Source organism: Mytilus californianus, unplaced genomic scaffold (genome assembly GCF_021869535.1).
Source record: "Mytilus californianus isolate M0D057914Y unplaced genomic scaffold, xbMytCali1.0.p SCAF_3, whole genome shotgun sequence".
Lineage (NCBI taxonomy): Eukaryota > Metazoa > Mollusca > Bivalvia > Mytilida > Mytilidae > Mytilus > Mytilus californianus.
The window spans coordinates 66424405-66449598 of NW_026262679.1; the positions used below are offsets into that span (position 1 = coordinate 66424405).

A 25194-nucleotide genomic window follows, 5' to 3' on the forward strand; every position below is an offset into this window, starting at 1 on the left:
CACAAAATAAATGTGGTCAAAGAGCTTAAAAATTTGAAATGGGACATTCATTTTACCTAGAATGGTCTGATATCCAAAATCTAACAACATGGTTAGATTCAGCATATAAAAAAATTTGAAAGGGTTCCGCGGAACCCAGTGTCTCGCCTACTTTTGGTGTTAATCGCAGGCTCAACAAAAATGAGGAAAAAAATTAATAAAAATATTCCCCTCTATACTATGTTTTGATTGTAAGTAGCTTCTGTCCAAGTTTGGTAAAAATCCAGGATAATTTATGAATCTAATAAATGTTTTAAAAACTTAAACTGTAGAATGTATGTAATGTTGACTGGAAGAAAAACTAAGTCCATTTATAAGTAAAATACAGAAAAAATGGAACAAAATTTTATCAAAATTTCCTTCTAGATACTAGCTTTTGATCATAAACAAGCTTCTGTCCAAGTGTGGTACAAATCCAGGATAGTTTAAGAAAGTTGTAAAAATTTTAAAAACTTTAACCACAGAGTGAATGTAATGTTAACTGGCAGAAAAACTAAGTCCATTTATAAGTAAAATACGGAAAAATCGAATTTTTTTTTTACAAAATTTACTCCTGGATACTATCTTATGATCATAAACAAGCTTCTTTCCAAGTTTGGTATAAATCCAGGATAGTTTAAGAAAGTTATTAAAATTTCAAAAACTTTAACCACAGAGTGAATGTAATGTTTCCTGGCAGAAAAACTAAGTCCATTTATAAGTAAAATACAGAAAAATGGAATTTTTTTTTTACAAAATTTACTTCTGGATACTATCTTATGATCATAAACAAGCTTCTTTCCAAGTTTGGTAGAAATCTAGGATAGTTTAAGAAAGTTATTGAAATTTTAAAAACTTTAACCACAGAGTGAATGTAATGTTAACTGGCAGAAAAACTAAGTCCACTTATAAGTAAAATACGGAAAAAATGGAATTTTTTTTTTACAAAATTTACTTTTGAATATAATCTTATGATCATAAACAAGCTTCTGTCCAAGTTTGGTAGAAATCCAGGATAGTTTAAGAAAGTTATTAAAATTTCAAAAACTTTAACCACAGAGTGAATATTTGTGGACGCCGCCGACGACGACGACGACGCCGAAGGAATGTAGGATCGCTATGTCTCACTTTTTCGACAAAAGTCGAAGGCTCGACAAAAACACCAAAAAATTTAATTTTAGTTGAAATCAATCAAAAGTTTAATTTTGGACCCTTCAAACCTTAATATGGACTAATTTGAAAACAGGGCCCAAAATAAAAAATCTAAATACACAATAAGATTCAGCATATCATACAGCTGCAATCATTCAGTTTTTGATGAAATCAAACAAAGTTTTATTTTGGACCCTTTTGACCTCAATGTAGACTTATTTAAAAATGGGGCCCAATATCCAAAAAAGTAATACAAGGTAAGAACCCCCAAAAATTAAAGACTTAAAATGAATCCCATTGAAATTGGTTAAAAGATTTGTATTTATTTTCAATTGAAGATTTCTTGCTATTGCACAATACTGTGCAATTGAAGATTTCTTGCTATTGCGCAATACTGTGTAATTGAAGATTTCTTGCTATTGCGCAATACTGTGTAATTGAAGATTTCTTGCTATTGCGCAATACTGTGCTATTGTGCAATACTGTGCTATTGCGCAATACTGTGCAATTAAAGATTTCTTGCTTTTGCGCAATACTATGCAATTGAAGATTTCTTGCTATTGCCCAATACTGTGAAATTGCGCAATACTGTGCAATTGGAGATTTCTTGTTATTGCGCAATACTGTGCAATTGAAGATTACAAAAACTTTGAAGAAAAAAAATATGAACCCCAAAAAATTGGGGAAAAAATCCCCCCCCCTTTTCTCACCCCCCCCCCCCCCCCCCCCCCCCAGTACAATTTTAGAGAGATCCATACACTTACACACAAGTTATTGTCTGGAAACTAGAAAAAATGCAATGAAGTTTATTAAACTAAAGTTATTGGCAAATTTCCAATGAAATTTATTAAAAATAAAGTTTTTGGCAAGTTTCCAATGAAGTTCATTAAACTAAAGTTATTGGCAAATTTCCAATGGAATTTATTAATAATAAAGTTTTTGGCAAATTTCCAATATACATAATTTAAAAGCAGTTTAGGTGAGATAAACAAAAAAGCTCCATCAGTAACATTTTATATTGGCAAATTTCCAATGAAGTTCATTAAACTAAAGTACTTGGCAAATTTCCAATGGAATTTATTAATAATAAAGTTTTTGGCAAATTTCCAATATACATAATTTAAAAGCAGTTTAGGTGAGATATTCAAATGAGTTTCAATTACCAACCTTACACTGCCTTTTAAATTATGTTTTGAACTTAAGTAATTGTCCATTAACCTGGAAACCCTTTTCCCCCCTTTTTTGCACCTTATTCCTTAACGGTTTGAGCCATAACTCCCAAAGACAATTCTTACCATCCCTTTGTGGTATTCCAATATCCAAAATCTAAATCCATGGTTAGATTCAGCATATCAAAGAACCCCAAGAATTCAATTTTTGATGAAATCAAATAAAGTTCAATTTTGGACCCTTTAAACCTCAATGTGAACCAATTTGATAACCGGGCCCAAATATCAAAAATCTAAATATATGGTTAGATTCAGCATATCGAAGAACCCCTTATATTCAATTTTTGTTGAAATCAAACAAAGTTTAATTTTGGACCCCGATTTGGACCAACTTGAATACTGGGCCCATAATAAAAAAACTAAGTACATGTTTAGATTCAGCATATCAAAGAACCCCAAGAATTCAATTTTTGTTAAAATCAAACTAAGTTTAATTTTGGACCCTTTGGACCTTAATGTAGACCAATTTGAAAACAGGACCAAAAATTAAGAATCTAAATACACGGTTAGATTAGGCAATTACCCCCAAAATCAATCCCAGCCTTCCCTTTGTTGTATGGTACCTTGCAGTACAATTTCAGAGAGATCCATACACTTGAACACAAGTTATTGTCTGGAAACTAGAAAAATGCTTATTTTTGGACCCTTTTTAGCCCCTTATTCCTAAACGTTTTGGGCAATTACACCCAAACTCAATTCCAGCTTTCCCTTTGTGATATGGAACCTTGTAGTACAATTTCAGAAATATCCATACACTTACACACAAGTTATTGTCATGAAACTGGAAAAATGCTTGTTTTCTGCCCCTTTTTTGGCCCCTAATTCCTAATATTTTGAGGCAATTACCCCCAAAATCAATCCCAGCATTCCCTGTGTGATATGGATACTTGTGGTACAATTTCACAGAGATCCATACACTTGAACACAAGTTATTGTCTGGAAACTAGAAAAATTATTATTTTTGGACCCTTTTTGGCCCCTTATTTCTAAACGTTTTGGGCTATTACCCCCAAACTCAATTCCAGCTTTCCCTTTGTGATATGGAACCTTGTAGTACAATTTCAGAAAGATCCATACACTTACACACAAGTTATTGTCATGAAACTGGAAAAATGCTTGTTTTTGCCCCTTTTTTGGCCCCTAATTCCTAATATTTTTAGGCAATTACCCCCAAAATCAATCCCAGCATTCCCTGTGTGATATGGAACCTTGTTGTACAATGTCAGAGAGATTCATACACTAACACACAAGTTATGTCTGGAAGTTACAAAAATGCTTATTTTTGGCCCCTTTTTGGCCCCTAATTCCTTAACTGTTGGAACCATAACCCCCAAAATCAATCCCAACCTTCCTTTTGTGGTATTGAACCTTATGGTAAAATTTCATAGAGATTCATTCACTTAAACTAAAGTTAGAGTGCGAAAACCAATGTGTCTTCGGACGACGCCGGACGACGACGACGCCAACGTCATACCAATATACGACCGCAAAAATTTTTTGCGGTCGTATAAAAACAAAAAAACACATTCATTAATTTAAATGTATCATGTAATCTTTTTTTTACATTGGCCTTAAAAAAGCTAATATACTTTTAAAGCCATGCAATAAAAAATCCTTCAATAATGAATACTGCAATTTTCGTTTCTCAGACTTTAAGATATACAGCTTCAATGTTATAATAAACATTCTAGAAAGTTTGAAGTTCAGGGCTGAGACCTGTAAGAGGAGTTAACTAGACATCATTGAGATGGGAGCCATCTCTGTGGGCCCGGCTGACCTTGAACTTTGACCTAGGAAGTTGTACAAACATTATGACACCCCCTCTGGTGTTGGTTAATATACATGTCAAGTATAAATCATGAAATTTTAACAGTTCTCTAGATATAGAGCAGACACAATTTGTTACGGAAGCACAGATTGATCACTATAGGGCGACCCGCCACTAGGCGGGGCCCTAATTAAAGAAAAAATTAAGTATCATCAATTGAGAATGTTGCTTAAAACTTGGCTAAGTTTCACCCTCTGGAAACATGTGTGGATCCTGGACTTGGTGTTCAGAGTCGCAGAAAATCTGACAGGGTTTTATGCTTAGCGGTATATGTATTCAATTTTTCTAATTTAGAAATGTAATGAACACTAAATGTTTTACATGAACTCACAGGCTGAGCATCATAAACTTTGAAAAACTGTTGTAAATCATCCATAAAAAGAGTGTAAAGACTTTGTGCAGCCAGTTCTGTGACATTACAATATCTGAAACAAAAACAATATTACAAAATATGCCAAAAAATTTCATGACTAATTTTTATATTATAAAAGCAGTGTGATGTACATAAGACAATAGTGAATATGCAAAATTTTAAGAGTAAAAAAAAACTCACTGTTCAATGTTTCACAATGAGTGTAAACTTGTAACTGGGCAAGAGCTAAGGAAGGTCTTCATTTAAGAGTAAGGACAAAGACAGGTCAGCTCTGAATAAAAAAAAATGTATCTAGGAAAGGGAAGATGTCTTTCTGAGGATTGTCACCTTGTGAGCTAGATAGCAAATGTAAAATCTAACTAAGCGTGTAGGTCTAGTTCGAAGCAGATATATATTCATATCTCATTAACATGTTAAGCAGCTACTTTATCGATCAAGATACATATGATACATATTTATTGAATAAAAATTTAATATTATCAAATTTTTGTAAAAAACTTCATATTTCCTAAAACTTTTTTTTTTAATATATATCTTTTTAATATATACTCTCTATAGGATCTTCATTCTTTCTTTATGTTTGCTTTTGACTTTTTACAGAAATGATAAAAATTTACCTGCTAAATGTCCCTTGATAATACGTCCTGTAATGGCTAACTTCGTCTCGAATTTTACCAATTACCATATTCAACTGAAGAAAAAAATGTATTTCATTTAATGCAGCTAGAAATATAAGCTAAATGTTAAAAAGTTTTAAATAACCAAAAAAAGATTAAAATTTGTTTTCTATATGAATGAAATACATGTAATATAAGTACCGTATATGTGTGATTTAAATTATAATAGATATAAGAAGATGTTGTATGAGTGCCAATGAGACAACTCTCCATCCAAGTCACAATTTGTAAAAGTAAACTATTATAGGTCAAAGTATGGCTTTCAACACGGAGCATTGTCTCACACCGAACAGTAAGCTATAAAGGGCCCCAAAAATGACTAGTGTAAAACCATTCAAACAGGAAAACCAACGGTCTAATCTATATAAAAAACCGAGAAACGAGAAACGTTTCAACTAATCACTGTTAAGCTCCTGACCAAATAAAAAGTCACTCTGTTCAGTAATATCTAAGAAAAGTGTAATGAAAATGTTTGTTCAAGGATGAACTGACAGATGGACTAAGTGATTGCAATTTAGGCTGGAGTGGGGGTTATAATTAACAATTGTCTAGAATATTGATTCAGCACTGTATTGTGACAAGACAGATTCAAGTACATTCTACAAAAATTTGTGCGCTTACATCCTGGTATTTTTAGTGATAACATTGTAAATTATTTCATAGATTCCTTAATTCCATGTAAACAAGAAATTATAAGATTTCTACAATCTTAACAAACAACTGTTTTTAGTTGTAAATGTAGCACTCCTGTAAGTACATGAAATATCATTGATGCAGTCATTTTCTGTAAATTTACTGTTTATAAAATGTCAAAATCATTTTGAAAATACTAAGGTTTTTCTACCCAATGACATTAATGGCCTTCACCAGATATAGCACAAATATTTTGTAAATTTTGGTGTTTACAGTGCTCTTATACTTTGTAATTGAGTTCATTTTTGACCTGATTGGTTTGAGTGGTACTAATGAGTCTTTTGAAATACTAAGGATTTTCTACCCCAGGACACAAATGGCCTTCACCAGATATGGCACAACTTGATTAAAAATTTTGGTTTTTACAGTGTTCTTCGACTTTGTAATTGAGTTTGTTCTTGACCAGATTGGTTTGAGTGGCATTACTAAGGTTTGTTTGATTGTTGATTGCTTAATTTCCAGTGGCAAATATTTTATGCATGCTCAGGACAACGAAATACTAAGGATTTTCTACCCCAGGAAAAGATTACCTTAGCTCTATTTGGCAAAACTTTTAGGAATTTTTGGTCCTCAATTCTATTCAACTTTGTAGTTTGTTTGGCCTTTTTAACTTTTTTGATTCGAGACGCACTGATGAGTCTTTTTAGATGAAACTCATGTCTGGCATACAAAATTTCAATCCTGGTATCTATGATGAGTTTATTTCTAAAGGAGAGACTCCTGTCTGGCATACTAAATTATAAGCCTGTTACTTTTTGTTATTTTTTTCAAAATATACTATACCAGTGATGGAGTAAGGTAGCCATTGCTATCCTGTTTCAAATCTGTTTTTGCAACAAGCTTCATTTTCTCATAAGATGGTGGAAAGGTTTCCTAATAATAATAAATATATATCAGTGATGAATCATCTATTTTATTTCCATCATGATAAACAACATTGGGTTGATGCATTAAAATTGGTGAATATTGTCCTAAGGAGGGTATTATACTGTAACTATAAATCTTTTACAAGGGATAATATTCATCAATAACCCTTTCAAAGTATAGAAAAACTTTTTAAATCACAACAACACAGCAATTCTTTTTCTTAAAAAGCCAAAAGCACCATATTAACCTACCAATAACATTGTCATTTTCAAGTGATTTTACATGGTGTGCATACCAGGGAACTTTAAGGTTACCCGCTACACAACATATTGCATTGCTTTTCAAAATAATTATAAATTATTACACAGCATTTTCCAAATTAGCCCTGGTATCAGCCCTAGACTCCCATTTCAAGCCAGAGGGCTGATATGGATCGAGGGCTGATACCAGGGCCAATATGGAAAATGCCATGTAATGATCTATTTATCAATTTATTTTCATATTTTCAATTCAAGTCACTTTGAGTCTTCTTTTTTGTGTTTTCATTTTTCATTTCGTCAATAAATTTACTGGCAACGTTACTTGAAACTTGCAGAAACCTCTCCCTATTGTCTGCATCTCAAGATGCAATCTTGTTTATTGTTTTTGATTGACAGGTTAAGGGGAAGTTAAATTCTGGGGATCAATATGGGTATTTGAGGGCAAATATGGATATTGGCCCTGAGGACAAATAACCAACTTTGACTTCTGGCCATTATTGGACATGAAAAATCGTACATTTTACCGTACATAGTACAAAATATGTGATAAACAATATTATTTCATTGTATGAAAAAAATGATAGCTAAATAAATATTTTATTGGTTGAGACTATCCAACACAACATTGAACAAAACATCATATTCCCCTCTTAAGATCCTGTCTACCTTGCGAACTTAAAACCTTGTTTATATAGGGTTTATAGGCTTATAACACAGCGAAACCATTGTCAAGATTATGTCTAAACTTTTTTCAGGCATATAATCAGAACAGAAAAATAACATGTCATGCTATAAATAAATAATGATTGATATACATGTACTATTTATCATAATTTATGCCATGTAATTATAAAATTAAGGGGATATGAGAAATTGCATGTACCTGATCATTCTATTTTCTGTAATCAAAGAAAGGAGTGGAATAAAACATTCATTTCTGTTATCTAAGGGAGATAAATATAGATTCTGCCACAGCAATGAGTGTGATATGATATTTGTCAACTTGAAGCAGTTAAATTTTCATATTTAAGTGCCAATCTGCCTAAGAATCAGGCAGTGGTGAAAACATGACAAACAAAAACACACTCAAGTTGACATTAATGTATGTTCAAATTGTATAATGGTGCACTAATATAACATTCGTTTCCTTTTCCTGTTCTGGTAATTCAAGATATAATATGGTTGAACTGCACTAGAAAATAAAAATTAAGGAGAGCTAACTCAGTAATTTGCTATCATTCTAACCAAAAGTTATCTAGAGATTTCTCAAATTACCAGACATGCAGAAACAAAAGACCTACCATTTCTAACTTAGGATGAGGGTAACTTCAAAATAGGATGGTTAGGTCGGTGTGCTTTTTCTGCCATGTTTTGAAACTTTTCTAAATTGCATGATTCTTACAAAGACTGACACTTAAAAGGCGAGGCTTGCTGAGCTTATTTAAAAATATTTACTTCACTTACGGTTATACAACTTAAATCCTGTCCTATTTTTCTCTTTTCGACTTTGGGATCTTTCACCTCTCTTTTAAAATCTTAAAAGTACACCAAGTGAAAATAAAGAAAATTTGCCTATATTATCTTTTATTTCAATTTCATTGTCTGTTTTAGAACACAATAGAAAAGATGAAATTACCTTTATACACTGTATAATGAGATCATCAAGCAATTCAACCTTTGGAATTTTCAGATGAACTTGTGCCTCCAATGTTTTTTCCATCAGGCTTATTAGCATATCTAAAATGTAATGTTGTTATACATTTATTTAATTAGTCTATCAATGAAAAATTATTCAGCATAAACCAAAATCATGACAACGAATAAATAGACAGATGAACACACCTACCAACAAGAAGATCACTATATATGTCTGATAATTTCTTGTAGAGATATATTAAAAACAAAAATTTCTCTGTTCAAAGTACTCGTAACAAATATCATGGGAAAATGTCAACACTGCCTGCTGATACTGTGACTTGACTGTAAGTGTTGCTTTCTACCTATTGCAGTTTATTTAAAATTCTGACCAAATTGCAATTTATATTATCAAACCAAACTGTTCAACTGGTCAGAAAATTTAACAAACTGCTGTAGAAAAAGTCAAGTGGTGAAAATGAAAGGTGATAAAAGCATACTTACAATCCTATAAGACTTTAATTCTACTTCATTGATTTTATGAATAATCAGTCTTACAATTTCTATACAAATTTTATTGTAATTGTCATGCTAAAGGTGATAGGAAGTAATTTTTGAATTGCACAGATGAACAGTTTGGTTTGATAAAACAAATTGGGATTTGGTCAGAATTTTGAATAAACTGCAATAGGTGGAGAGCAACACTTACAGTTAAGTCACAGTAAAATGAAAATGAATAAAATAAAATTAATTTTTATCTAGAATTTAGAATTCAACTGGAGACCATATGATTTTTATAAGATTAATATAATTTTAAAGTCAATTCAGGAAGTAAGAAATAACTACATAGCTATACTATAAAGTAAGGTACTATTAAATACAACATAATACTAACCAATACCATTTGAAGGCTTATTATCAGGGAAAACACTCTTCATCTTAGATAAGGTTGTCAGTGCTTTGCTTTGTAGCTTCTTGATACTGTCACACAGAATTTCTAACTGAAAAGGTAAGTTACTTTTTTTATTTGAATTCATATAGTTTTTGTATAAAAAATCATTTCACACTTAGGCAGCTATAAAAATGTATAGATTAATAGAAAAAAAGATATTCTGTAAAAAGTTGTTTTTTATGATGACATGAACTTGAGAACACTGCACTATTTCAACTTTAATCAAGCTGACAAAAAAAACAGCCATCAATAATAATATATATATATTTTACAGATCTAACATTGTTTGGCTGTTATTTAGACAAATTATATATACAGAATGTGTTTTCAGCCTTGTAACACGATCACTGGTGATCCCATGGATAAAATCTGTCGTAGAGTTGTCACTGGTTCAGATGTATTTATAATATAATTATTTCTGTGACTGCATCGTACATTAATTTGTAAAATCCTCTACGATAGATAATTCAGCTGATCTGTAATATTCCATCTTCATGCCTTATATATTATGTACGACGCTAGATAAAAACTGACGAGGAAAGGTAACACCCGTCCACCAAAAGCTTGATTTTTGATGAGCCTAGGTGGTGGAGTGGTCTAACGCGTTGGGCATAGTGCAACGTGATTTGGTGCCACGATATCTCAGTAGCATGAGTTCGAATCCCGGCCAGGGAAGAACAAATTTACAGATCTAACATTGTTGGGCTGTTATTTAGACAAATTATATATACAGAATGTGTTTTCAGCCTTGTATCACCATCACTGGTGATCCCCTGGATAAAATCTGTCAAAGAGTTGTCACTGGTTCAGACATACTTATTATATATATATATATATATATATATATTTATATAGAATGTCTAGATAAAAGTCAACGATCTTTCTTATAAGGGCATTGGATTGTCATGAAAAAAATACTGTGCACAATCAATAAATAAGCAGGTGTGACAGTACGTATACTTTACTTCTATAACTTCATTGTGAGAAGTTTTCAAGAAAGAATCTTAAGGATGTACTTAGCAGAAATTTAAAAAATCTACAATATAAAATTGATACTAAGGGTCAGAAGAGCATTAGTTAAGGAACAAAATAAGCTAAAAATATTGATAGGTTATAGAGCTCTTTTTCGAGATATTTAATTTTTTTAAAAAGGCGGGAAAAGGCTGACTTGGACATTTACCTTATATTTGCATTGGTATTTAATTTATTGACTTTATTGAAGTCTTATATGAAAAGAAAAATGGGTGTTATGGTGTTATGGGGCAAAATATTTTACCCTGTATCGTAGGAAAAAACCAAGGAGTCCGAACAGCTGACAAAAATTCCTAAACCTGACCTTAGTACATCCTAAACTGTATTTTTTAGCATTTCAATGCTTTAAACCAACACTATTTCAAGAAAAATGAACTAATTTGATTGACTCCCACTAGTAACATATTTAATTTGAAATCAGTGTCAACTTCAATAAATAATATGATACAAAATAACAACATATTTAGTATATAATTACTAAGGATTTATCTAAATCATGATTAATGTTAATTACACATTTTGTTATCTACTGTAGTTTATGAGAAAATATATCAAACTTTAACATCTGTTACTAGTGTTTTGCAGTCTGTTGCCAACTTAGAACAAGGAAACATAAATCAATAATTGATTACTTAAACACCTTAAAAAATACTTCTTGTTTATCTTCTTCAATCAATTTTATATAGTGAAAGAAGATGAATTGAAACTAATTATGCCTGATTTAAAAGGCTTTTTGTGTATTTTCTATTATTCTATTATTGTGTCTACATAATGGATAACATTTCATCATCTTAATCTTGTCATCAATAAACTATAAAAAGAAGTAATGGTGAATGTGTGCCAGATTTATTTTATTGACATTACTCTATGGCTTAGTTCTTTAAATCACAGTAGTGACATTATTGTCAGTTTCCAAGGAATTGGTCTCAAACTGGCGCTAGGGGCCATTTTAAAGTTGCAGTGAGGTGAGAGTTCTTGCTCCGTGTTGAAGGCCTCAGTGTGTCTTTGAGATGAAGAACAGCAATAAAAGCTCTGTTCCTTTGCTTTTTGTGTTTTTTGCTGCTTTCTTAAGCCAATTTCATTTTATAGCTTTATATTTGTTCAAATGTGTATGGGTTTCTAAGCTTAACAGTTTGAGCATTCTTTATGAAACTTATCTAAAAAATAACTGTAAAGTTAGTAAATTAGATTTGCTTGATTTTAATACATGAAATTTGGTAAAATAGGAGACAAAAAACATAGTTTGAATTTCTAATGTGATATCTTTACAACTTTATATCAATCACTGAAACAAGTATGAGATGTAACATATTTTGTCTAAATCTACTTTCTTGAACAAAAATACCTAATAAATGTAAGACGTTTTTGTCTAAATCTACTTTCTTGTACCAAAATACCCATTAACTGTAACACATTTTGTCTCAATCTACTTTCTTGTACCAAAATACACTATAAATGAAAATCATTTTTTTCTAAATGTTTCTAACCTCTTTTCTGACCATATCTTCTCGGTTTGGCAGAATTTCTAAAACAAATATCACTCCAAAAATACAATGCTGAATCAACCAGACAGAAGGATCAAAGTTTGCAACCAAGTATCGTAGATAGACTATTCTTCTGTACAACTCTCCCTGTAAAATTTGGTAATTTTATAACAATCATATTTTTGAAGTTGGAAATTGACAATTGGTTAATTTCAAAATTTCAATGAAGTCTATGGTATCTTCCAATTTTACTAATACTTTAAAGAATTAATTATAAATTATAATTGATTACAGTACAAAATATGTACAATATCATAAGGAATTTGTTACAATTCAACACAGTAAGCTTAATAAGTGTTTAACATGCATTTGGCAAAGGTTGTAAAAATGTACTTTCATAATTGTCAGCTTTTTTTAAAGAAAAGGACAACATTCATTAAGCACCCTTTAATTTAGTTAATATTAAATGTGGCCTGAAAGGTCTCTATATGGTAATTTGCATTGGAGAGGTTTATTTGAATAAAATCTATCAGTAATAGTACACTTTTGATAAGCATGTTGTTTTATTGGCACTACAAAGATACTATATATGTGCTGTTAAATCACATCCAAAGTACTTAAATTCATAAGATTTTTTACCCATTTTTTCTTATTTTCAAAATTGACTGCATTCTTATACAGAACCACTAAATTTCCAAAGTGCCTACTGTGGATTCATTTATTTTCGTGGGTACCAATTTTTGTGGATTGCGGAAAACTTGCCTTTTCATGGATACATGATTTCGTGGTTTTGCAAAAGTCTGCATACAACCTGATAGAAATTTGTACTTCATTGAACATTTTAATTCGTGATTCACCTGTACCAACGAAATCCACGAAAATTGGTATCCAACGAATGATAATGAATCCACAGTATTAGATTTATGATGTGGTATGATGCATGGCATATCATTATATACATGTAATAATTAAATGTGTTGTCACAAAGAAAATGATATACTAATACTTACTACTCCATATCGTAATCCAAATTCTTTCAGAAGTCTGATCGATGCTGATGACAAAAGTGTGGTTTGTGTATTATCAGCTTGTCTATAGGCTGATTCATACCTAAAATAGGAACAGGTTACACATATACACACAATATATATATTAAAGCTTTATAACTCAATTGAAATCAAAGTTCTCTTGAGCACTGAAGGGTATAGATTGCTTTTGTTTTGCAGTGGATACTTAAAATTAAACATTGCATTGTATAAAGCAATGAAAAACATTTAGGCAATACTTTAAAATTAAATTGGAGTTTTCTTATATCCATAATTGTAGTTAAATCTATCTATATTTTTCAAATCAAACAATTTTTTCTTTATCATAAGGTCAACAGATCTTTAAACTATTTTTTCTATATTCATCGTGGGCATGCATTATTTCATAAATTTCATAAATCACATAATCTTTGATTGTCAAACAAACACAGAACCAATAACACATAATTCAAGTTTGCAGTTTTTAATATAAAGTTCTTTTTATACTGGAACTGTTATTTTTTACAACTGATACTGTTAATTCAGAAATTATTGTGAGGTTTTTATCAATGGGAATAATGCGATTCAGTGAGTATTGCAATAATGAGAACTCGCATTCTGACATCTGATAAAAATAACTGTATACAGATTTTCCTGCAATCGCAATAATTAAGTACGCATTTTTGTCCTTTCCACCAAAATCGCAATAATTTCTGAGTTTAAAGTAGATTCATTCACGACTAATGTAATTTTCACTAAAATAGTTTTCTTGATAGAGTACAGTTATACCCCATACACAGACATATCATATTGTTACTTGAATATCTGAGTGTAAACTATATCATTTATGAATTGCTTGACATAACATGTATATATAGGATCTAATGAATGAGCACCTTACTGCACTATATGTTTGTGCTCTCAAAGGTTGAGATGTGGTCAGAAAATATAGCTATCAAGCCAGTGATTGATTGATTGATGGATGTTTAACGTCACTTTCAACACTATTGGCTATTTCGTGGCAGTCAGTTTTTATTGGTGGAGGAAGCTGAAGTGCCTGGACAGAACCACAACCTCCCACTGGATAACTGACAATTAAAATTGGAGTCCAGAGCACCTGCCATGTACAGGGTTCAAACTCACAACCTTTCATGTGATTAAAACCCTAGAAAATGTTGACCTTATAAGGTTACATTTAATGAGAAAATCTAGTCAATGACAAATAAACATACTTAAAATTAACAAATCCCAATGTAAAAGACGCCTACAATTTATCATTTCCAGGATTATTTTTCAGTGCTGGTTCACCCTTCAAATTATCTATGCACAGATTAAAACACATAGAATCACCATTTTTGTGAAAGCATCTCCATTTCAAATAAGATATTTCCTAAATTATTTACTTTTCATTGATTACCCTGACAGAGCTAATTATTATGGATACAATTATTGCAACTAATTTTGGAACAGGAAAAAAAACAAAGAATTTGTCTACAAGAGAATAAAACCAGAAGGGAATCATATGTGCATTATTGATAAAGATAACCCCTCTTTAAATCTATATAAGCTGATAGAAAAGTATAAAGAAAAGTATACATTATTTTGTTAAACTTCATTTTACATGATCAAGATTTATGGAAATTTATTTTATGCCTCTGAAAAAGTAATTTTCAGCAAAATTTACTGAAAATTTCAAAATGACTTTTCAATTAAGCAGTCATTACAGAACTGTAGACTAAGGTTCAAACTAAAATTTTTGCTAACCTCAACAATTTCTCCATGAGTACTACATAATCATCATGAACAGTCTGTAGAAACTGTATATGGTTGTTACGTTTATGTGGATGGGCAACATGCCAAAATTTTCTCATCAGTTCTGCAATGTGAATGAATTCTTTCCTCTGCCATCTGTCATATCCAAACTGTGTCTAAGTATAGAATGAAAAATATATTAAATTTTCTCTAAACATTTAGAGAAGTTAATGAATTTCTACCACAAAATAACCATTACAAGAAACAAAATACTATTTCACATCTGAAATCACAGACAGTGAATAACATTTAAACTATAAGAGATAATAAGAAAAACTAAAGACCAAATTTTTTCTAAAATGATATATTTGACCTGTATATACTAATAAAACTGTTGAATTATAGATATGCGTCAGCTACTTAATTTTGATCTCTTTCAAATAAATATTGTATCAGATCCATCTTGTCGCTGTGGGTTTCCCCGTAAAGATTCTGATCATTTCTTTTTAAAATGTCCTTTATATTCAAATTTACATCACATTCTTAGGAATAGTCTTAGTTGGCTTCCAGATGACCTTGTGTTGGATCTAGAGATTTATAACATCTGGTGGTATAAATCTGACAAATGAGCAAAATGAAGAAATTTTTAGAAATGTGTTTGATTATATTAAAAAGACCATAATCATGTGTATAATCTGAATGTAGTGATCCACACACACACACACACACACACACACACACACACACACACACATGCATATTTTTTCTCTTCCTATCTTTCCTTTTTTCTATATTGTTTGTTAATATGTCTCTTAAATAACAGATGTTTGATTATAATTGTGTAATAATAAATTTGATATTTGCATGCTATGAAATTCTATTGACTAATGTTGTATTTAAGATGGAAAAAAATCTAAGTTGGACTAACTTGTGTCTAGTCCTTTTTATGATATTTTGCAAATAAAATATGTAAAAACTAAAACTGTCAGCTACTTTGTAGTCAAATATAAACAGTTAGTTGATAAAACTGACATTTAACGGGAATCATTGCATTAAACAATGTTCAATTGACATGACAAATCTTTACATTAAACAAGATTAACAGTTTTATCTTAATAAGAATACAAAATTGGGCCCCACCATATCTTTGCAATTGAGAAACATGATTTCAGTTTTCATATACAGTGGATTCATTATTATTTGTGGGATACCAATTTTTCTGGATTTCCTGGGTACAAGTGAACTACAAATTTTAGTATTTAATGAGGTAAAATTTTTCTATAGGTTAGTATGCAGACTTTGTCAAAACCACAAAAGCAAATGTCCACATATATACAATTTTTCTTACTCAACTAAATTCGATACCAACAAAAAATAAATGAATCCACAGTAATGAGTTTTAAAAAAATCTAAGCATTTGAATAATGTAAAAAATTTAAAGTCATTTAACATGACTAAGAAACAGAACCTACAGTTCTAATTGAAACTGAAATGGGTGCATCAACAAAGATCTTGTAAAAGAACTTCTAAACAGACAAGCCTTTTCAAAAATCTGAACAATGTAAACATTCCAAAGTAACAAAAGCATGAATAAGGGGTGGTGTTTCGTATTCTTACCATATTTAAAACGTAGGGTGCTAATGCAACAGTGTTCTAGTGTAAGTACTTCTTTCAATTTTCATACCTTATTTTGATCGATATTTTTTTAAAAGTCACTGTAGCATGAAAAAGGCAGATAGTTTTCCAAATTGAAGTGAATGGATGATTAAACAACAGTTCTCTAATTTTCATGCTTTTTCATGTTTCTCGATCATTGTGAGAAAAATATTTGTCATCTCTAGAGAAAACTTTGTTCTAGGCAAATGATAAGTCGAAATTCAATTATGATGTCAAATTTTCTTGATTTCTTCTAAATTTCCTATTGTGACATCATGAAAAAAGGTGACCATGCCCAATGACATCACATATAAAAAACACTTTTTTTAAGTCTGAAAATTTACATTTCAGCAATGCAAAAATTTTAAAGTCTCTGAAGAATGACTGAGGGGACAGAGCCTCAAATACTGCCTGAATCTAAATTGCATGAAAGATAATGCCATACCTATCTTGACATTTGTTGTTGACTACACTGTCACCAGAAAAGAAAAAATGCACTTCTTCAAGAAGATTATGCAAAAACTAAAGATTACAAAATTTTCATTTCTTGATCAAACTTTAGGAAAAACACTGCAATGTCAAGGTCACAAAAGCTAACAAATATTTTTTAAGAGCATTTAAAATAACTGATGAAGTGAAATATTCTATATTCAATATATAAACTGCAAAACTGATATCAGCAGGGGAAATAATAGATGTACAATCAAATTGTTATCTCATAGTGTCAACATAGAAAACATCTTATAAAATGATAAGTTTTAAGCTGTGGTGTAAATGAGAGGTGTCCGTTGTTATTCTGTGGTTTACATGTTGTAATGTACTATTATATTATTTATTTATGTATGTCTCTGTCCTGAGTGTTCTTGTGTTTAGTGGTAATGTATTCCTGTCATGTAATGTTGCCATTTTTGATAGCGTTATTTTTAACATTGCCTCATAAGCGGGAGGTTTGGCTAGCCATAAAACCAGGATCAACCCACCATTTTTTCTTAAAATGTCCTTTACCAAGTCAGGAATATGGCAGTTGTTATTAAATAGTCGTTTCTATGTATTTTGGCGTTTGTTTTTGTAGCAGTTCAGTGTTTATGTTGTTACATTGTTTTCCTCTTATAATTGATGTGTTTCCCTCGGTTTTGGTTTGTGACCCGGATTTGTTTCAGTTAAATCGATTTATGACTATTGAACAGCAGTATACTACTGTTGCCTTTATTTAAGATGCTTATACAATTCTCATAGTACTATAAATTTGTAACATACCATGAAGTGTTTTGGTGTGTAATATGGATTGCTATTGTTTTCAAGTGAAGCCAACTGTCCAACTAATTCCTCTGCCAAAATCTGAAAGGTAAAAAAAAACAAGTCAATGACCATCAGTCACTTTTTGCCACTGATCTTTTTAATCATGGAGGAAACGAGATAAGTATAGATTGATTTCTCTAATTCTTGGCTAATTTATCCTTTTCCTGACCTATTTATTATTTTTATCTAATCAACCTGTGGTTTAGTTAATCCACTTCTTCTTGATCGAAATTCATTTATGACATCTTCTTTTCTTGCTTTCCTCTGAATTTCCTATCATGAAAAAAGGTGACCGTGCATGATGACTTTACATAGAAAGAAATCATCTTTTTGCAGATCCTTGGAAAAGAAGGATTAATTTGGTCTGCATACCATTTAAAATCATCAAAGAAACAGATTCTACCACAAAATTTTGTGCAATATGAAATTTCTTCACTCTTGACAGTTAAATTCTAAGTATTTGCTCGTCAAGCCTCACTTTTAAAATTTGAAAACTTAATTGTCTCGACTGGCAAGAAATCGTATCACACCGATGTTGTGGTAGAATCTATATTTATCCGGGGCATGTTTAGACCAAGGTTAATCATTTTCCTTAACTTTCATCATGTTAAGATCTTGATTCCCAACTGCTTTCATTTCATTAAGTTCTTATAAAGTACATTTAGAATTCACAAATTTTTCTTCAGCAAAGACTCAAGAGCTTCTCAAACAGCTGGAATAATAAAATATGTCACATGAACTTTGCAAGTGACCTTAAAAAATGCCAGATATCTTTTGTGGTTTTTTTTCTGACTCAGTTACCTGTACTCCACATCTCCTTTAATTCAATGCTATTGTTTTAATGTCCTTTTTGGTAATATAGCTCTTCAACTGTTTTGGTTCTTATACATCTTTGGCTTTCAAATATTCGGCTTTTGAGCGTTGCTAATGAAGGTAAATCCAGAAAAGTGCTTCGGACGCATGACATTTATAAGTGTTGTTTTCATTTTTTTTAAAGCAACTTATAAAATTCCTAAGCACTCACTCTGTTTGGTTCAGCATCTCTTTTGCCATAGGAATTCCTTATATATATTTCATACTGGTAAAATGTATTGGGACTTAGCCTGAATACCCGTCTTAACAATTCAAAGAGTGTTTCTGCAGGAACAATTGATGTCTCATCCTCTACATCGTCACCAGATTGTGTTCTCATTATCTGTGACTTTAAATCTTTGAACTGGATCCTGTCAAATATATGTTATAATTTGATTCTCTATATTATAAAAAAAATTTATATCTGACTTTTGCTGTAAAAAAATAAAAACATATAAAGTGCAATTTTACACATATTTACCCTATGCCGTACAGCTGTCTTAAAGTTGCAGAAAAACCTTCTAAAAATCTTAATTAATTTTGTGTTGCTTCAAGATATTTATATTTTCTGTATATATGTAATCAAACAGTAGCTAAATCAGTTTTGACCAAAAAAATTTAAAAAAGGCTGAAAATATTACCCATTTTACTTTAAAATGATAACAATTAGAACCTTTGTCATAATACAGAACAATTGGACAATGTCCAGTTTGTCGTATAGATTTCTTTGAGGTTGACCATAAGATGTCTGTTTTGCAAACTGATTACATTTCTATATATGTAAAAAAAAAAAAAAGTAATTCAGTAAAGACTGTTTGACAGAGACAAGGTTTAATATCTTCAAGCCTTTGTAAGGTGAGATAATATATATATATTCAATTATAGATAAGATTGTAATCAGATAAAAAAAAATTGATATTTGTCTTTCAGTTCTAAATTTGCTTATTGATACTGACCTCTAGATGTATTTTTTTTTGTGTCATTTGGGTTGCTGTCATTTTATGTGTCATTTGGATTGCTGTTTTTTTTTGTATCATTTGGGTTGCTGTCTTTTTATGTGTCATTTGGATTGCTGTCTTTTTTGTGTCGTTTGGGTTGCTGTCTTTTTGGTCTTTACCAGATATTTTCTTTCATTCATATGAATATTTATCTAACATTATCATCTATGAATAAAGTTTCCATGGTTCTAAACATTACTTCAAAATCAGGACATTCAGACTTACCTAATATTTCCTTGACCTGTTGGAGTAAGTGGAGGGGTCTGTGGAGATGGAGGGTCAGGTGCACCCAAGACAGGGTATGAGGCACACATGTAGGCATATCTAAACACTCTAAATTCCTAAAAATGAAAAACTGCAGTAAAGTTACAAAACGCTTGCAGAAATATATTTGGAAATCAGATGGTAAAGAGTTATCTTTGTTCAATAATTGACTGTTTTCTATTCATAGCTTGTTATTCTATATTTGAAGGTCACTATATGTTGTTTTGTTTATCCTTACAAGGGATGCAATCAATTATTTTAGTCATCATAAAATTCAAAAAAGTATTTTGTACAAATACCTCAAGTTCAACCTTCTTACTTAAACTGTACTACTTTATTTAAAATGTAATTAGTATTTCTGCAGACTGCTCAGTTAACCTCAAATTGAGGTAAACATGTCACTTGCAAGACATTAGTCATAATAAGGTCAAAAGTATGCAGTACTCTAAGGACCTGTTTTTGTGCTTTGTATGGATCAGATGATTTTTATAGTTTTCTTATGTCTTGCTGTTGTCTCATTAGCAATCATACAACATCTCCTTATTTTATATGCAATGTTCAATTACTCAGTATGACAAGCAGTTTGTATATCTGCATGACACTTTTTAAAAAGATATAAAATTCCAACAAAATGGAAGTAGAATATTGAATGAACTGAAAATGTGTTACACTGTAATTGACCTATCCAAATGGAGCTTGGTGCCTAATATCAAGACGCTACTGTAAATTCAGAAATTATTGCGAGGTTTTTATTAATGCGAATAATGCGACTGAATGAGTATCGCAATAATAAGAACTCTCTTTCTTACATCTGATGCACATAATTGTATGCAGATTTTCCTGAAATCGCAATAATTAATCTCGCATTTTAGTCCATTCTACAAAATTCGCAATAATACATGCACGCAATACTTTGTGAATCTACAGTATAACTTGAAGTTGATGAGGTGTTATGGTAGAGAGGTAAACCAGTTTAAACCCCATTTGGAGCTGTGGCATAATTATGAGGTAGATATTAGGTCAATATCTCAAGAAAGTCTGTCAATGCAGCAGAAAATTGTCAGTTTTATAAATTCTTTTATATCCAAGGACAGTAATTAAATAAAAATCAAGACATTAACAGATTCAAAAACAAGTTTTGATGCAACAGGCAGAGCAATTTCAGTGGCATTTTTTTTTAAATTATGATAAACAGACACAAAGTGATGGACAAAACTTACATTACACCTTTGAAATTAATGAAACTAATAGAAAATATTTAAAACGTTTCTCTGAAATATTTAGTTTGGTCATTTTTTTTTAAAGGCAAATAAAAAATTCAAACCTTTTCATCTAGTTCAGCCACCAGCTGTGAGTTGTCGATGAGGGTTTTAGACATTGCACCTAAAGAAAACAAAATGATATGGATGTATGATGTATATCTAAAGATATTGCATCCTTTTCTCCCTTTCAATGTAATTGAATGTGTGAAATTTAAAAAAAAAATAAAAATTTAATAACATAAAATAAGTCCCATCTTATAGTTATCATATGCTTTATTGTATGGATTGATTGAATGGATGTAGATTTGATTGGTTGGTTGATTGGTTGATTGGTGTTTAACGTCACTTTAACACTATTGTGCTATTTCGTGGCGGTTAGTTTTTATTTGTGGAGGAAGCCAGAGTGCCTGGAGAAAACCACTGACCTTCGGTAGGAAAACTGACAATCCTAGTCAATTAAGATTGGAGTCGAGTGCACCTGCCCCGTGCAGGATTCCAACTCACAACCTCAGTGTTGACTGGCTAGTGATACACTAGTTCGACTACTTAGACTACTCGGCGACTGAGGCCCCTGGATGTAGATTTGAATAACACCAAGCAGCTAATGTTCCACTGATAAGATTGTAACTTATTTTAAAAGGAACTTGCTTTGCTTGATATTCTTGCTACACATGATTACAATAGCTCATAATAACTGTGACAGTTATATATTGGGGGGGGGGGGGGGGGGGTATTGACTTTGCATATTTCACTACTTGCTCATTGTTTTAATTTTGCACTTTCAAACACTGAAATAAATAAATCAGTGAACAATTTGCATTTTGTTTGGTGTTAGTTTTATGGTTTTCACCCTTTAATTGGTACTTGACAAATATTGTTTTCTCTGTAAATATCTATTTGTAGATGAAAAAGGGGGAACTGTTTTACGTATCAATTTTAAATTATAAGATGCATTTGCATTTATTGTATTTGATATTTTTTTATTCCTGTCTCAATAATGTCTACCAATCATCTTTTAATTGATTTCTTCACTAACCTTCTTCAATTCCTTTATCTCTGCCATCACTTCTAACCTTAAACAAATTAGAAATTCTTCGTCATGTAATCTAATAACATGATTGATAATGCATGTATAATCTCATGGCCATCAATTAATATGTTTACATAGAAAGATCAAATTTACACCATTAACATCTTTTGACCAATTTAATTCCAATAATAACATGAAGATCTTTTAAAAGTGTTATAAGATGATACTGATTTGACAATGATTTAAAAATAAAAGACCCAGACATACCGTAATTAATTGTCCTTATAGATTTTATTTGTGATAATCCTAGATTCACTTTAGTATCCTCAGGGTTTTGACGATATAAATTAACTTACTTAAGTTCATAAAAAATAAAAACAAAGCAAGTTTCAAAATAAAATAAAAAGATTTATGTGAAATAATATATTAGTTTTATAAGTAGTAATATGTGTCTGTGTGTAAGTCATACAATTGCTGTGTAAAATGATTGCACAGTTATTGTTATTCAAGCTCACCATTTTTTCTTTTTATTTCTTCTGAAAATTATATACTTATATAAGTGATATATTAAGTTAAATTTCCACCTTTAGTATAACATAAGATAGTTAAAAGACAACAGCTTGATACAATCAACAGTTTGTTTGTTTCATTGCAGCTACTGTTTTCATAAGTTGCTGCGTGAGGGCCTAACAATAAATATTAATACCTCATGAAGTAATTTATGTAACATCTACAACATCTGGAAATAAATTTACAGTGAAATCTGTCAAAACTGTACCCCTTTGAGTTGAGAATTTTGTTTGGATCAGACAAGTGTAACAGTAACATTCATAGACTGTCAAGGTTTTCAAGTTAACTTTGATTATGTTTTCAAGTAGACTTTTTATTTTCCAAAAAAAAAGAAAGGATATAACAATTGTACTATGTTTATTTATAAAAAATTTCATAGAAACTTGTTGGGTCATTCATGCAAACCTTCTGATAAATATAAACCACAAATTCCAAAGAAAATTGCGCAATGAAATTTTTCCAGTGCATGGAGCAAAACACACCTTTAGGTGCTAAGGCCAGGGTTTTTTAATTTGTTGGTTTACAGATCCGCTGAACCTATTTTCCCTGATTTTCAGAAGGAAAAAAATGACATTTCATGATTTTTAATTCCCACTGACCCTAACAAATACATTATCCCTGACATAAATAAAAAGATCTCCATAACAGCATTTTCATTAATTTAAAAACGCATTACTTTAGCATGTTAAATGATTACACTTTGTGTTTGCTAAAAAATGAAGATCTTAAAATAGTGTTTGTGTTTCTAAAAATAGACAATCAAAGCTGACCTTGAAAAGTCGTTAATGGAAACATTTTTGCGGAATAAAATCTATGTTAATAAAATGCTTCGCTGAGCGCAGCTGGATATGACCGCAGAGGTCCAACCCTGAACAGTTGGGGCAAAAATGGACACAATATTCGTGCTTGATACAGGTCTGAATTTGGATTGTAAATAAATATTTGACACATAATTGGTTTCTGAAACCAAATAACTGTAGTCAAAGAACTTAGAATTGGTTATATGATTTCAATTTATATTCAATTTTTTGCTTTTGTGCAATACACTATGCTGTTGCGAAATTGAACAAATTGAACCCCCCCCCAAAAAAAAGAATAAAAAAATTTTTACACCTCCCCACTTTTTTTGCAAAAAGAAATAATATTTGAAGAAATTTTCTTTTTAATTTCTGAAATCTGAAATGATTAAAAAAAATTGCCACCACAATTTCTTTGTTATCCCCCTCCCCCCCTAAATTTTTTTTTCACCTCCCCCCTTTTCCAAAAAAAAAAAATTCTTTCCCTCAAGATCTGGTCATAATCTCAATTCAAATTTCCAATGGAGTTTGCAACCATAATTACCAATTTAAATACATCATAAAAGACTTAAAATAGAAAAAAAAAATCCCCCCCAAATTTTTTGAACCCCCTTATGATTCATCACCCCCAAACTCAATCCCAGCCTTCCCTTTGTGGTATGGTACCTTGCAGTACAATTTCAGAGAGATCCATACACTTGAACAGAAGTTATTGTCTGGAAACTAGAAAAATGCTTGTTTTTTGGCCCCTTTTTGGCCCCAAATTCCTAAACGTTTAGAGCAATTACCCCCAAACTCAAACCCAGCTTTCCCTTTGTGATATGGAACCTTGTAGTACAATTTCATAAAGATCCATACACTTACACACAAGTTATTGTCCTGAAACTAGAAAAATGCTTGTTTTTTGCCCCTTTTTGGCCCCTAATTCCTAAAATTTTGAGGCAATTACCCCCAAAATCCATCCCAGCCTTCCCTTTGTGGTATGGTACCTTGCAGTACAATTTCAAAGAGATCTATACACTTGAACACAAGTTATTGTCTGGAAACTAGAAAAATGCTTATTTTTGGCGCCTTTGTGGCCCCTTATTCCTAAACATTTCGGGCAATTACCCCCAAACTCAATTCCAGCTTTCCCTTTGTGATATGGAACCTTGTAGTACAATTTCAGAAAGATCCATACACTTACACACAAGTTATTATCATGAAACTAGAAAAATGCTTGTTTTTTTTCCCTTTTTTGGCCCCTAATTCCTAAAATTTTGAGGCAATTACCCCCAAAATCCATCTCAGCATTCCCTTTGTGATATGGAACCTTGTGGTACAATGTTAGAGAGATCCATACACTAACACACAAGTTATTGTCTGGAAGTTACAAAAATGCTTATTTTTGCCCCCTTTTTGACCCCTAATTCCTTAACTGTGGGTACCATAACCCCCAAAATCAATCCCAACCTTTCTTTTGTGGTACTGCACCTTATGGTAAAATTTC

The 25194-nt window shown here is 31.3% G+C and overlaps 1 protein-coding gene across 2 annotated transcripts in view; it reads right to left on the reverse strand.

The window, feature by feature from the left end:
* Positions 1-25194, reverse strand: part of LOC127733111 (uncharacterized) — a 58427-nt gene that overhangs the window by 22114 nt on the left and 11119 nt on the right. For both annotated transcript variants that reach the window (XM_052242395.1, XM_052242394.1), the window contains exons 5-17: positions 22345-22381; positions 21371-21429; positions 20008-20123; positions 18957-19155; positions 17891-17971; positions 14990-15153; positions 13211-13310; positions 12204-12347; positions 9628-9733; positions 8734-8834; positions 6754-6843; positions 5218-5291; positions 4559-4652 (exon numbers count right to left, since the gene is read on the reverse strand). In XM_052242395.1, the coding sequence (XP_052098355.1) occupies positions 4559-4652; positions 5218-5291; positions 6754-6843; positions 8734-8834; positions 9628-9733; positions 12204-12347; positions 13211-13310; positions 14990-15153; positions 17891-17971; positions 18957-19155; positions 20008-20123; positions 21371-21429; positions 22345-22381 (1365 nt within the window). The remainder of the gene's footprint in view (positions 1-4558; positions 4653-5217; positions 5292-6753; positions 6844-8733; positions 8835-9627; positions 9734-12203; positions 12348-13210; positions 13311-14989; positions 15154-17890; positions 17972-18956; positions 19156-20007; positions 20124-21370; positions 21430-22344; positions 22382-25194) is intronic.